Source organism: Bombus flavifrons, chromosome 16, assembly GCF_040668555.2.
Source record: "Bombus flavifrons isolate JBK064 chromosome 16, iyBomFlav1_principal, whole genome shotgun sequence".
NCBI classification, from domain to species: Eukaryota; Metazoa; Arthropoda; class Insecta; order Hymenoptera; family Apidae; genus Bombus; species Bombus flavifrons.
The window spans coordinates 6,817,809-6,834,147 of record NC_138457.1 but is presented as its reverse complement, the minus strand read 5'-3'; the positions used below and the strand labels follow the sequence as shown (position 1 = coordinate 6,834,147).

At 33.8% G+C, this 16,339-nt stretch overlaps 1 protein-coding gene across 2 annotated transcripts in view; it reads left to right on the top strand.

The window, feature by feature from the left end:
* LOC138188293 (solute carrier family 7 member 14) overlaps positions 1–16,339 on the top strand; it is a 66,523-nt gene that overhangs the window by 30,214 nt on the left and 19,970 nt on the right. The window contains exons 3-5 of one of the 2 annotated variants that reach the window (XM_069129929.1): positions 1,668–1,819; positions 3,215–3,368; positions 9,513–9,743. In XM_069129929.1, coding sequence (XP_068986030.1) covers positions 1,673–1,819; positions 3,215–3,368; positions 9,513–9,743 — 532 coding nt within the window. In that variant the 5' untranslated portion in view covers positions 1,668–1,672. Of the gene's footprint in view, positions 1–1,667; positions 1,820–3,214; positions 3,369–9,332; positions 9,430–9,512; positions 9,744–16,339 lie in introns of those variants that run through there. The other variant, XM_069129930.1, reaches the window with a different exon arrangement.

Sequence of the window (16,339 nt, the reverse complement as noted above, 5' to 3'; positions counted from 1 at the left end):
CCACCATGGTCCAATTATTTGAAATAAATTTCTGGATTCTCTCGTATATTTGGATACCATTTTAATATACAGATAAATCATTTATTATCAAATATTCAGCTGTATGGATTAAGGCAGTATTCGAATTGAAAGATGTCAGAGAGCTTAAAATGTAACAGTTGATTTTAAATGGGCAGGATTTGGATGCAGTAGAATGGGTCCGTGAGCGATCGGATAACGTTCAGGAATTCCATTAGCATCGCTGAACGCAAGGGGCATTTTCATAGACGCCACTTTCGGAGCGTGCCTTGAATAATTTATCTGCGAGTACCCTTCTCTGAGTGCACCTTTTTTTCCTGAACGATTATCCTTCCTGTTTACACCCTTGCACAATCCTTCTTTTCTCTATTGCGTCCATGCTACTCTCTGGAACTACACTGGCGTCTTTCACTCTATTTTTAGTCCACTGTCTTTTTCTCCTTGAAAATAGCACCTCCCTAAAATGGAACAGTCTGTTCTAAAAATTCTTCATTTAACTTTTAGTAATCACTTTCCAAATATCTCAATATTCTCTCTTCTTTTATCATTTCTAATTAACTTTCTCGTTGCACAAGATATTTCTTCAATCTAAAGTTCTGACTTTGAACAATTACTTACAAAATATTTCGTCTATTTTTTATTTTATTACTCTTATAGACAATGTCGTCGTAGTTTTAAGAAATGAATTTTTGGATTCGTACAAAATTGAGATAAACGTTTGAAAATGGCAACTATGTGGAGAAAGGTTGCTAGAAATAAATGTTGATACGCTAGAATGTCCTGGTTGCGTGTTGGATAGGTGGTTTTCTGTTTGGCCGTGGTTTCCCCCGGGCAATATGGTTCCTAGCAAGTGACTAAGAGTGATGAGGTCGCGGGATGTAATTTTCTTCTTTCGCGTGGTTCTTTTTTTCCAGGGATATCGTGTGGAAGGACAAAAGACGCACGCTGCGCAGACGACGTCAGACGTCGCTGGATAATAAATCGATAATTCGCCTGTGCGACTTCCTAACCTTTCGAAAATCTATGAGGGACACTATCGAACCCATCCGCGAATCTTCATGTCAAATTTTCATTCGAATCCAATAATTCGATTCTAGGGATTTTTTTTTCTTAAATTTAACCTCCCCATTTTTCTGTAGGTTTTTCTCAGTCTTGTATAGTAGACCTCAATTTTTCTTTACGAAATAAGGAAATATTTAAAAAATTGGCCTTTTCTTAATGAAATAATAAAAAGTGCAGTGATTTCCCGAGATAGTGAGAAACTAAAATTTTCAAGCAAAAGATCTCGAGTCAAATAGCTAAAACTGGGAAATGTTTCTAAACTTGAATAAACGTGAATAAATTTAATTTTGTAAAATAGAAAGTAAAGGAGGGACACCGAAGTGCAGGCGTTTGTTAATTAGACGAAGAATAGGGAGTTTCGGAACGATGAATGTTGCCATTAAAGTGTCCCTGGTAGAAAGAAAAGTTGACATCGTGAAATATGAGTCAGCCAAATTTCAATTAGACTAGAACTTTGTGAGGTTGATTTAAAATTTTGTCGAGAGATTTCGACCATTAACCTTAACGTTTCTTCTCTTTTTCAAATTTCAAAAGAAAGATGATCCTGTTCGTTATTTGTTAAATATTTCGATGGCATTTGGTTACAGGAAAAATGAAGCTCGAATTGATGAACCGAGAAAAGGGCCTGGAGCTCTTCGGGAAATTTATACGAACGAAGAATGTAGACAGTCTTCAGGGTGACCAGAGGAAAACTGGACCTGAGCCACTGCATCCGACCGATTCCAAGCAGAAATTACAGGCAAGTATCTTCCCATACTAGATCTCCATTCTTTTTTGAACTTTTTCAAACATAACCTCAAACAATCCAACTGAAAACGGGTTCGATTCTGTCTCTTGAACTTTTGATATTGTAAACAACGATCCTAATTTTTCAGTAATTTCAATTATCTTAGCCCTCAGAAATATACGAAAAATTTAAAAAGGAAACTTGTACAGAACTAATATTAATTTATCCCACGATTCCTTTTTTTCCATAAAATAATTCTAACCGCTCTTTACCATTATAATCGAATATTTTAATAGCTTTACGAAAGATTTTACCAAATATTAGTAGAAAGATACAAAGTGGCAATTTGTCTCATAGGGACTTTTTATTTTCCCTAGAAATACGATTCTTTCTGAAAGATTTCCCACTTGCACGGTTTCATACGATCCTCCAGCGAATCAGAAACTTTATTTATCTCATCGAATGGATGTTGGTTCGCGTAGGTAGGTAGGTTCCGATAATAGACAAGGTGAAATAGAGTCGTGGAACAAATTTAACTCTCCTTTTTGTGCCTGGGAGCAATCTCCATGTTTCTTTCGACGACAAGCCGGCTGACATTAAGATTCTGGATTCTTGAGAGGAAGAAGCATCTGTGTACGTGTTATCCACCTGCACGTATCGATCCCTAGCTATTTTTAACAGGATTTTACAAGCCCTTGCGCTCGACTCCTACGCTACTTCAGATCTCCTGTTCTGGCTAGGTGATCAATCATCGCGATGATAGACCATGGGGAATTAATTTCTTTTCGCAATATGTTATGTCTTCGCTCCTACACATCATCTTTCTTGTCTGGTAAAATAGGGAAACAGATTAGTGTCTTTCTATATTGAGACGTTCGGAAATTGTTTCCCTCAATTTAGTTATTTTTTTTTTCAGTGGAAGTTTGTGTCTGTTACTTGATTTTTTTTTTTTTACTTGAAAAATTGGGAAAGAGATTACTCTCTTCACGAGTTGGGATTGTTTGAAGTTATTTAGTGAATTTTGTTTTTCTTTATCACCAGATATGGTGAGAAGACTTGTAAAAATCCTCTAGATATCTTCTAGAGTTTATTTTTCTTATTTTGAAAGCAGTAGAAGAAAATAGTTTCATTACATTTTGGAATTTCTTGCAGTCACTAGAATTTGATGAAAAAATTCCTGGATATCTATCCGCATATTTTTCTCTTTTTTAAAGAAATTCGACAGACAATTTTCTAATGTCAATGACATAATTCTTCTACAGAGGACTAAATATATTACTGAATATTATATGTATATATAATATTGCATTAGATATTGATAATAATATGAGATGCAATGTTCTATTAAATATTATGTTAAAGGAAGATTATAAAATAGGCTGTTAAACGAAAGTTTTTGTGCTACAGAAGTGCCTGACGACTCTGGACCTGACGTCCTTGGGGGTTGGCTCCTGCGTCGGGACAGGGATGTACCTAGTCGCGGGGATGGTGGCGCGCAGCGTCGCCGGGCCAGGCGTCGTCATCTCCTTCATAATCGCGGCCATTGCTTCCATCTTTTCCGGTAAGTCAGCTCTTACAAGAATTTGCAAAATTTATGCGATATAGAAGAAGCCAAAAACTGAAACATCAAAAAGAAAAGAAAATGAGCATGAAACCATAAATTGCAGAAAGGTACAATTCCATCAATCAGTATTTTGACAAAACTAGTTATTTTTGATTCGTTATTAATCTCGCTCATTTTTTCTTAATATTTCAAAATATGGTTGATTGCTTCTACCAATGACAAAAGCATCCTGCAAATTTTCTGGTATCTCGCTATTCTAAGTACAATTGTAAATACCGAAAAATGTAGCCAACATCCAGGAACAAAATATTGAAAATAAAATGAAATTTGCAAAATTTATGCGATACAGAAGAAGCCAAAAACTGAAACATCAAAAAGGAAAGAAAATGAGCATGAAACCATAAATTGCAAAAAGGTACAATTCCACCAATCAGTATTTTGACAAAATTAGTTATTTTTGATTCGTTATTAATCTCGCTCATTTGTTCTTAATATTTCAAAATATGGTTGATTGCTTCTACCAATGACAAAAGCATCCTGCAAATTTTCTGGTATCTCGCTATTCTAAGTACAATTGTAAATACTGAAAAATGTAGGCAACATTCAGAAACAAAATATTGAAAATAAAATGAAATATTGTAAGATAAATATCGGCCTGTAATAACAAGTCCAAGGATTATGTGTTTTTCCCTCGAGATGAAAGATGTTTTAACCCTCTTGTGTGTTAGAGAAACGTTTGGGAAAAGTATAGTATACGCAGCTGTGGGAGCAGTACGTCTTCATGGGAAGCGTTGTTTTACCATCGCTGCCGGCGAGAATTCTCGACCGTATTTATCGTCGGCTAGATACGCGGTCGGATTAGATTTACGGTGTTTGTGTGGCGGAAACCGTCGAGAACGGTCTAAGGCGGTAAAACATCACGTGATCTAATTCTGTTTCCACTTGGAAAAATTTTAAAGTGGCTCACGCCGATCGTACACGCGGTTCATCTTTGCCTTAGGGCGCGTTTACATCAGACGAATGAATGCTCGATCGCTCCCCACTCTAATGAAATTATCCTCGTTTGAACGAGGATTCGGGACAAAGATCAACAAATGCATATCATTTTTAATGTATAATTTTTCTGAAAATCGATATCAGATGTTTAGAAGCCTGTTTATTAAATCTTTATAAAGCAATAAAATTAATAAGAAATAAAACGAATGAAATTATCTTTACGCATGTACAGATGATCTCTATATCGTATAAATAGTCGGGAAATCGCATATCATCGTTTCCTCTTTGTCATTTACAATTAATCAAACATTTGCAACCATACGCCATAAAAACATTCTTTCTCATTGTTCATTCTTCCTGTGACGAGAACAATCGAGGCTGTTTTCAAGCATTCGTAGAATATTCACAAGAATGCTGATTTTCAATCATAAAGTGAATTTTAGTCGATGACGCTATTGGACAAAATTTTTGCATGCGCAACTATAATATACGCGAAGGTAATTAAAAGATAAATCGTCATATTGCCTTCCTTAGGGGAATTTTACTTCGAAGTCTGGCCGTGTACGTAGTTACTCTCCTTAGAACCTGGCTGTTATGTATAATTCTGTTCTACTTGCTTCTGTCCAGTTACAGTCGATTATATTCTACTTGGAACGTTGTATTTCGCTTAGAGAATTCGTAAAATAGAATTTAGTCGACGTGCATGCCAGAAACAATGTTTCTAATGTACAATACATTAAGTATATCTTTACACGTACGACATACACGAAGATAATAAAAATAAATTCCTCCACTGTCCTGTTTAGTACAACTGCATCTTATGGTCTGTCTATATGTGAAGTTACTCCCCTTAACATCTTGTTTCACTTGCCCGTCACAGTCTGATCACAATTGGTGATGATATGATTGATGAATATGGTGAAATAATTGCAATTAAAACACACGTGTTAAGTTAATGAAAAATACAAATTATTATAATATTCTGCTTACCGCAATTTTATTCTAAAGTCTGATTATACACAAAGTTATTCTCCTTGAAAACAGAATGCTACGTATAATTCTATTCTACTTGCTATACTCGAGATATAGCGTATATTCTACTTACGAATCGTGTTATCATGTCACATCAAGACTTACAAATGTCTGACAATGTACACTTTGCTTCTACTTATAGGCTGTCTAGACAGATATAGCCTGGCTACACTTCTCTTTGTCCGGCCTGTGTATATCGTGGGACAATTTTTAACAATTGTCTAATTAGTTATAGGAATCGTTGTTTCTTCGCAGTATAAAACAGAATCAACTAAAATCCTGTTTTTTAATTATTTCATTCGAATTATTCTCTTTGAGTTATCCTAATGGATTGAAATAAAATTTCCACAAAAATATATATATGTGGCATAGTGCTGAGACTCGTTCCATAAATTTTGTAAAATCAAACTTCACAGAGCTTTTAAACCTATTTTCCACTTTGATGTCATACCATAAAAAAATGTACTGACCTCGAAACCTCTACAATATTCTCACTCGTAAATAGTCGTCAGTCTAAGCAATTTCATTTTATCTGATAAAACCTTTTACCACTTTCGTTGCAAAACTATTTTCTCAAAACTACAGTTACACGACACGTGCTATATAATTGTATTATCCATTTTCTCATCTAACTTGTATCATCAAAACTTCCCTTTTCCTATTTTCCCTATATCAGGCCACCGGTCACGAATATAGTCCATGATCACCATGGTGCACGTGCTTCCATACATCTCTGTTTGCTGACACATATACGGCAGGACAGCTGCTATGGCTCGAGGCGAGTGGAAAAGAATGTCGGATTAGATTTACGGGCTGCGCATCAGCCTTGCTTTCCTGTAACCAGACGCGCCAATCCCATAACTGTACGTAGATTGCTACGTGGCGATCTTACATAATACGTTTGTCTCTCAGTTCTCTATGATATACAATAATAATGTATTATAAAAAGACATGTACAATACATTGTATTATCTTTAAAATAGAAATATCTTCCGTATGAAATATATTTCTTTTTCTTGTAAAGGAGATGCTTGGCGCTGCATCGATTAATTTTCATTTTCAATTTGTGAAAGTTAAAATATGAAATATGTTCAGTTAATGGAAATACGTTGTATATACAATATGTTGATTGATAAAATATGTTACAACAACACGCAAGACGTTGTATTAATAAATTTGTATTTCCAACTTGTGAAAGTTGACATATTTTCTATGTAAAATATGTTATATTATAAAATATTATATATTATATTTTTTACTATCTTTTATTATTTTATTATTATTTATTGTTATTATTAATTATTATATATTATTATTATTTTTATTTTATTTTTATTTTATTATTTTTAATTATTATATATTATATCTTTTATTATCTTTTATTATTTTATTATTATTATTAATTATTATATATCATTATTATTTTTATTTTATTTTTATTATTATTTTATTATTTTTAATTGTTATATATTATTATTTTTTATTATATTATTACATTTTTATTTCCAACTTGTGAAAGTTGAGGTATTTTCTATGTTATATTATAAAATATTACATATTATATATAATATATAATATTCTTTCTAAAATATGTTAGTATCCTTTTCGAGGTAAAATACAACGTAGCTTGTCTTCTAAAGGTACAGCATATTGTATCTTCTATTTTTTTTTTTTTTTTGCATTCAAGAGAATATTTAGAGAAGATTTTTCAGTTTAAAGAAAACATACGATATGTTTCCTACTTATATCGAAGAGAATACTAACGTAATTTTATACAGAAAATATTTTTGCTTGCATAAATTTCCCACAAGTTAAACAAAAACACAAGCTTATTATTCATTCCTTATTCTTACTATCGCAGCGTTATTTTGTCCGATATTTGCCGAGTTGAAAACCAGTTTCCAGACCGAAACTCCTACATCTGTCCCGATAACGTAATCTAAAAATACCACGAAAATTGCACGTTGATATCCCCGCGAAATACCCTAGTTTCATAAATAAACGAATTAAACAAACACGTCGTAAACGTACTTAATTATCACGTCTGAAAATTATCCGTCGCCATACGTCGAGATTATCGACGATGAAACGCGAATCGAACATTTTAATATTTATTCGAGCGAGGTACGTGTCACGGTCAATGAAATTAAAAAAAAAAAAAAAGTGAAAAATCAGGAAGGAAATTGACGCCGTGAGGCTAATTAATTTAAATCATTGCAGGTCGTACTCGCGCATCAATTAGCGGCCTTTAAACGCGTGAAGCTTTAATCAGCTGTTACATCAGAACGAGGCTGGTTGTCCGATCGAATCAACCAACGGATTAAAACGTCGATAACGTTGATGTACGCCGGTGCCGACTGCTAATTTATCATGTCATATCGTTAATCGCCGCCTCTGCCTCATTATTCTGTTGATGTTTCTCTGGCTACTATCCATCGATTTTGTTTTCCGAACGCGAATCAGACGTTTCAGGAATTTTTTGCTATTTTGCTGAAACAATAGCTTGACAAAGCTTGTTGATATTAATGAAAAAGGGCGAGATGGCTTCGAGAGCTTTTGTGATATTTTCCATCGGGAAAATGTTCTCAGAGGAATTTTCAATACGGTACGAAACTTTTGAAACTATTGAAAATGCGAACTTCTTGGTTGCTTTACTTATTAGTATTTTCAGAACATTTTTTATATTTAGTTGAAATTGTGGTTGGACAGGTTGTTTGATATTGTTGGAAAAAGAAAGAAAGAAAGAAAAAAGGAGTTTGGGAATTTGCGCGGTATATTTAATTTGCAAGAATTTTCACATTTTTCATATTGTATTGAAAAATATTCTGGCTACTTTTTGTTCATTCTATGTAGAAATAATTTTAAGAAATTTTCTGGTATTTTGCTAGAGTGATCATTTGAACATTTTTTTTTTTTTTTGATATTGTGGCAAAAACGGTTTTGCAAATTCTATACGTATCTTTAATTAGCAAGCAGTCCGAGAATGTTTTTTTTTATTATATGTGAAAGAGTTTTGGACACTTTTTGGGTATTTTACAGACAACTCGTACTGAGAAATTTGTCTATGTTAGAGCAAAAAGGTCTTTGAGTGTTTTTAAAATATCCCGAATTGAGCTTGTTTGTCACATGAAAAAGCATTCTGATAATTTTTGGATATTTTATCAAGAATTCATATTGAGAAATTTTGTTACGTCTCAACGAAAATGTGTTTGCGAATAAACAAATTTTTTCCCGGGAGAAGATTCCGAGTATGTTTGTTATATTGTAACACAAAATATTTTTAGAAACTCTCCAAATATTTTACCAACAGCTTTTTACAAATTTTGTCGTATCACATCAATGAAAGTTTCGAGAATTTTTCTCATATTCTCTATCGTGTTATCGAGGACAGAAATCTAAATCGTGTGACTATGCATTTGATTGGCCAGAAAGTTCAGTCAGTTTTTTATACGGTAGCCTCCTTTTACCAAAGATAAAGAATTTTACTAAGAAATGTATGAACCAAGTTAGATTGCAACCTTTGAAATTCTACGTTACTTTCTGTCCAAACTATCTGTTCCTGTTAAAAATGCAACGTGAGTTCGCGTTCGCCATCTATATGCAGATGCGCTAGTTACAATAAATAGTAACTAGAAGATAGTTCTAGATACAATCGATAGATTTAATCGATATGTTTAAGGTATTCTTTTGCTTGTTATCCCTAGTCTATGTAAGAAAGCGCAATAAAGGTTTCTCGGCTCAGAACGATGTGATAGATTTATCCAAAGAAAAAGATAATAGCTTTTGTAATCCTACCTCTAAATACAGAAATAACAACAGATTATGGGCCCAGGTTCAATAATTAGTTATTATTTTATTGAAAGTATCATTAATAGTAATAATATTAAGGAGCGCAGAAGATAACCTAAAAACCAAAAAAAGTGCGCGATCGATGATTCAGTGTAGAATATCATAAAGGCGCTTTATCAAATGTATAATAAACGCTTACGTGATAATACAGTTATCGAAAGAATAATCCTGAAATGTGGGGGTAAGAAAAATTCGCCAAAGAAATAACAACAGCTCCTTTGGATTTTATTTAACTTAACATGACATTTCGTGTTGATGTTACAGGAGCATGTTACGCCGAGTTTGGAGTACGAGTGCCTCACACAACTGGCAGCGCTTACATGTACAGTTACGTGACCGTAGGCGAATTAATAGCATTCATTATTGGATGGAACATGATACTGGAGTACCTTATAGGTACGAGCGCGTGTGCCTGCGCTCTTAGCGCCTGCCTGGATGCCCTTACGAATGGAGCCGTTTCCGGAGCGATAGCCAACAGCGTGGGAACCATTTTCGGTGAGCTACTATCCCATTCAACCGTTTAACTACGTTAAACATGTACAAAATGTATAGTGGAATCCGCTAATTGTCATTATATTGGGACTTGAAATTTTTCATGATATTACACGCAGGATAAACAAGTTCCACCACTGAAGTGAATTTATTAGAAACGATTCTGACATTTGTATGTCGATTGTATGATTTGTATTTATCACGAACTGTACACGTAACACACAATATTTACACATTTATGCTGCGTTGCTGATGAACGACTGTTTTTAGAAACAACGTGAAATCTATTTGAAAAACTTATCGACAGTAGTCTGTCGGTTGTTTGCGTTTGCATCATTCTCACAAGGATAATGTTTTTCGAACATTCCAATGACGCATACTGTTCGCGTTTGTTCTTGGCCATTACATATTGTGAAAAGTATATTTCGAAAAGATGAATTTTTTTTACGATCTATTTACGTATTTTCGAAGAATTTTTGCCGAATTCATGAGAATCTATTTTTGAGTTTACGTACTCGTTGAAAACTTGCAAAAAAAAAAGAAATAAATAAAAATGATAATACCGCTGTTAATTATTATGAGGTCATCCCTTACGATAAATTTCAAAATGAAATTTTCCCTCTGGGAAGAACGATAAAGGCTGCCATTATGACTAATTGAAAAATAGTTTCACGTGAAAAGATGTTTAAAAGATACTATATAATACGTTACTTGGTAAAAAGCGTTTCTTAAAGGAAACGGTTAGGAGATGACATTATGACTCGCTGAAAAATTGCACCTGCGCTAAAAAGTACTAAGAGGTGGTACACTATCGCTTCTAGGCAAAATGGTAAAAAGGTAGCCACAGTGCTTTTATACAACAGGCCCGACAATTTTTTCCGTGATCCATCAAAGGAGCTGAAATGCATAGGCGAAAATGCACGAAGAAGAGAGATTTACATCGCGTACCAGCTCAAAGAAACTTCATTTGATAGTCTGTTTCTTTTACTCACGCTCGTCGTGGTCGTTAATACGATGTTTCACAAGTGGCAGTGCTGCGAACACTGAGCATGAAGATTTCATGGCTGGTCCGATAAATCGTTGGCTCATACTACATGCACATGTATAGGATGTCCAGAAATCATGGTACAATAGAAAGGAGAGTAACTCTACGTTAAAAAATAAATTGGAAATGTAGAATAAAGTTTTTTCATACGATGCTTCGTTTTCCAGAGAATTGAATCTGAAAATTGGTCGGGTATACTCAAACTTGGCTAATTTTCGATTGGACAGGATAAAATCATCGGCAGGAGGTTATCGTACGTGTGGAAATACGTCGAAAATGTAGAATGAAATTTTTTCGTATGACGTTTCGAGTTTGAGAAAATCGAATTTGAAATTTTGTCAAATATATTCGAATTTGGTGAGAACCGGATTGGACAGGAGAGAAGAGTCGACGGGATGTTATTCTACGTGTGAAAATTGATCGAAAATGTAGAGTACAATTTTTTCACAGGATACTCTATTTCCGAGAAAATCAAATTTGAAAATTTACTTTTTTTACGGAATACGATTTCAAATTTTATTTTCCTGAAAACGAGGCCTTTTAAGGGGAACATCTTATTCCATATATTTCACTTATTTTCGTTTCAAACCACTAACTGTTTTTCTCGTATTCAGTCAGCAATTAATCAAGTTTAAATATGAAGGATCCACGAGGAAAAAGGGAAATGTCAATTTTAACGAATTTTGAATTTTACATTTTTCCTACTGTGTTATGCTACCGTGTGTGCTCATTATAACGGGCTGCGTCCTATTAATTTGACTGAAAATTTCCTGCAGTTTCATGGTAATTACAAAAAATTGTCGTGCACAATGTACTTTTCATTTTTCACAGTCTAATTTAACGCATTATATATTACTTCATATCACAAAGAAAAGTTAAAAATGGTGCAGAATAAAACGACGAATAAAATATCTCATTCTTTCCTAATACCTATGAGAGAATATAATATTGTGACATGATACATCGAAATATAAGTGTTCGTTTTCTCAGAAATACTAAAACCTCCCATTTTCCCATTTTATTATGATACTCCATATATTTTGCATATTTTCCATTTATTTTTCACGTAGAAATACTCTCTTTGTCGCCTATATCAAAATTGTTAGGACACTGTGTCTCCGGACTTGTGCTAGGATTATTCCGCTGCATCCGATTATTACACGGTATGAATACGGGTTGATGAAACAACAAAGAGGAACCCGGGTAACTGGATATCCGGTCTCCCTGTTACGAGTTACATTTCTGCATGTCTGGCTACTCACGCGGCGCTTCTACTGGCGAACGCGAAAGTGGAACATTCTATTCGCGGTGGATCGATCGCGTACAAGGATCATTCTACTCGAGTGTCTCACCAGTGGCGGATTGTTCTACTTGAGAGTATTGGTTATGCATCTCGTATTTGGCTCGTGACACTTTGATGTCTGTATGAGTATAGGATTGTTCTACTGATACCGAGGCCTGTGTAAATGCATTCTTTCAGGACAGTCAGACTTTAAATAATTTATAGAACAATTTATTTAGCAAATGTTTAATAATTCATATGTTCAATGTACAATTTATCATTTATTTTATATTATTTTCAGTGTTATTTATAGTTAAGAAAATCATGAAGAGTGTGCTCTTGTACGGGTCGTTTAAAGCAATTAGCTTAGGTCATTGGTTGTCTGCAACGAAAAGGCAACAGTGATGAATTACAGGAACGAAAAATCCCGATTGCAAAAGGGGATGGCAAAACAAATTTTATGTTCTAAAAAGTAGAATTTGTAATCTGTTTCATTATTTTATCATTATTTCTTATCGTATTAGGCGGGGGATAGTGATGAATTTTCCTTTAAAAATAATCTTACTGCAAAGGTTAATAAAACTCGTGAATCTCGCGGAATATTGTCAAATCTTCTAAAATTATTTAATTTATTAGTATTATTTAAAATACTTTATAATTTGTTTTATTAATGCTATACTTGATTTTCTCACACAAACATACGCGTTATGTAAAGAAAAAAGAAAATAGAAAAAGGACTGCTAATCCGACCATTTTCTCACTACTATCACTAGGAAAGCAAGCGAAGCAACGAGACTTGAGTTTGCGGCAAAATTAATTTCATGAGATCGAGTCGACCCTTCGCACCCAAAGGTTTGTTCTTTACCCCGCGACAAATACGTTGGTAATCTGATTATCAGATTTCTCTAGCGCGAGAAACGATTCTACGAATCCAGTTCGCATCTTCACTCGAACAATGCGGTTCATTTCGCAATTTCTAACAAGCGCTGATTACGTCCAAATGCATGAGCGCCTACCGTGTAAAGGTAATTGTGTAATGCAAAATCAAAAAAGTAAATTTGTTTGTGAAGATAGATTTTTGAACGTACGTTTATATAAATCGTTTTCATTCTTATTTGTCGTATAACCAGCTTCCAAAATTAGTCTCGCGTGTTCTATTATACCCTGTATAATTTCAAAATAAAATCTAATTTCTCAATCAATTGAACAGTCGTTCTTCTAAATGTCTCATATAAGCTGTCCACAGGTGTTCCATCACTTTTACGATCCATTATATCCAAATATATTTGTTGAAAACGTTGGCAATCTTGATTCAGCGAAACTTTTTTTACGAGAATTCTGCTTTGTGGGTTGTGAAGAGCGTGGTTGAGGAGTTAGGGAAGTTTATGGTCAGACAGTTGGGACAGTAGTACGTATGGTGGAACGCGGTGCAAGTGGCATGAATTCGACCCTAGTCAGACCCGCGGTTTAAGTAGCAAGTTTCAGATAGTCGGACTTACAGTTGCTAAAGTCGATATAGCGTGCTCGTAAAATCAATGGGGCGTTAAAGTTGACGCGTTTCGAGTGACGAAACGGTCATTTGAGGCGAATAAAAATCTTCAGTATAGTTCTATTACGAGCTTATACCGTGTCCACTCCTAATCTTCTTCTTTTGTAATCGTTAATATATTGTAGAAATATTTGGAAAAGACGCGATTTAGGGCATAGATTCTACAGATATGTAATTTAATATTTTTCAGAACTTAAAAATGTCATAACGTTAGATTTTATAACTTTTGTATTTGAATTTTTAATTTTATATTTTACCTTCTTCTTCTCAGTTGGAACTTATTATTTGTTTCTAATTTCTATCATCTTGTGTTGTAGTATTTTTTTTTACACTTCTCCTACATTGTCTTATTTTTTACTAAAAGAGCTTTCCTCCCTCGTCAAAATAACAATAAATAATAATTTTCTGAAAATCTAATCTTCAACTGACTAACGAATAAGACTGACTCGCCATTATTTTTAATTTTAACTTTAATTTCAGCTAGCTTCAGGGTGAATTCTAAATGAAATATACTGAAATTGTAAATTTATAACACGATCGTTTAATTTATCGCAAATTATTCTATGTTTCATACAAGTGTACAAATTTACCTTGAATTTAATTCCAGGCAAAGAGTTGATGAAAATCTAGAATTCAAAAATGACTTTCTCGTTCAAAGAATCTACACGTTAGAAACTGTATAACATAGCATGCTGAAATGATTTAAAACATATCGAAACGATACGTTGCAGTTCCAATTCGCGTTACAAAGGATCGATTAAAAAAATTAATTATCGGGAAAAGGTGAGAAAAAAGAAGGGAAAAATTGGAAAGTGGATTGCGTTTATGATTTTGTAGGATAGAATACTACAGAGATCGTTTAAAAATCCTCTACGGAAATAGAAAGAGACGAAGAGAATAAGAGATGAAAAAACAGACAACGTGTTTCAGTTCGATATTCCTGGCCACCATTTGTCTCTTTGTGAAACAAGCTTGAATTCCTTTCTTCCTTTCTTTGTTTCACTGTTTTTTCCTTCCACCATTTGCGAAACCATCTGTTTCCAAATCGACCCGCCAGTACAAAAGTTCCAGCCATATTTTTTGTCTGTGTTCCAAATCCTTTTTAATCTCTTTTCCTTTTATTTTTATTTATTCGCGACGATGGTCAAAAATCTCTTGTCTAGCAGACTAGTGTTTTCATATGTTAAAGATGGCAACGCGAGTTCGTGCTCGCCATCCATATGCAGATACGCTAGTTACAATAAATAGTAACTAGAAGATAGTTCTAGATACAATCGATAGATTTAAGATGTTCTTTTGTTTTTATCCCTAGTCCATGTAAGAAAGTGTAATAAAGGTTTTTCGGCTCAGAACGGTGTGATAGATTTATCCAAAGAATAAAATAATAGTTAATATGATCCTACCTCTGAATACGGAAATAGCAACATTATATGACAAATATTATATAATAAAATAATTCAATAAATTATTTTCTCTATATCTTCTTGGAAATTTTTAACAAACAGTATTGTAAAAAGTTGCTCAGCCGGACATTGAAACTTCTATTAAATAGTTAATAAATATATATATATAGAAATATGTGATATAAAATATAACCTACAAAATCGAAGAATTACTATCATTCAGCTATCGTTGATCACAGGTTAGTTGTTCGTGGGACAAATAAGATAGGAAATTTCTCTATCTGAGAAAAGACGAGAGAAATATCGGAATTTCCCTTTTATCGGATCGTTTTCAGGAAAACTCGTGGTAGAAGAAACAATGGAAGACATCGGCATGACGATTGAGCTAATCGAACATGGCAGTTTGATCTTCGTTAACGATGTTTTAGTCTGAAACAACGTAACCGTAGAAACAACGATATAAAGGCCGGAAATTAGAAACCGGACGTGGAGAAAATATGAAATGTAAAAAGAGAAAAGGAGAAATGAAAGGAAACGGGAAAAGGTTTGCGCATAAATTAGTCGGACATTTCCATTACTTGTAATAAATTAAGAATACCAGGATTAATAATGGCAGGTTTATCAGTACATTCGATATGCGAAGTGTTCCGTTTTAATATCTCACAATTTTTCACTCGTTCATGACGGTTTAATAAGGGAAGTTATTTGTTCATCAAAATTTATTTATGTAAATTAAGCTATGTCTGTTTAATAAAGGTTGGTTATTTGATATTTATAGCTATGGATCTTTCTCTAGTAAAATATGGAGAAGAATGTTTGAGATTTTATGAACTACGCTTTTTCGGTGGAAAACAACTTTATTGTATTCGTAATTTACTTCTAAAGAGTTTCCTTTGAATTTTAATTTAGAAGCTTAATAAAAATCTTATATTCTCTTCAATCCTGATATAAAATATCTGATGTATAATATTCTTCGATACTTTATACTTCCTAAATTATAATAATATAATAATACTCAAACTACGTTTCTTTAATAAAGACTAGTAATATCGTATCTGTTTTTCAGCTAGGGAATTTTTTTCAATAGGTTCGGGCTATTCAAACATGGTGGACAATAAACCGTTCCGCGTATAAAAATAACCTAAGAATTGATACTTCGTTAGCTCGACGATTATCAAGTTAGGGCTCTCGAGTGCACGAGGCCAAAGGAATATTTCCTGGCAAACAATAAAACTCTTCTTTGTTTCCTGCCTTGAATTGTTTCAACGCAAAAAGAGCTTAACGAGTCACGAAGACCTGCGATTTGCCGATAAGGCGCGT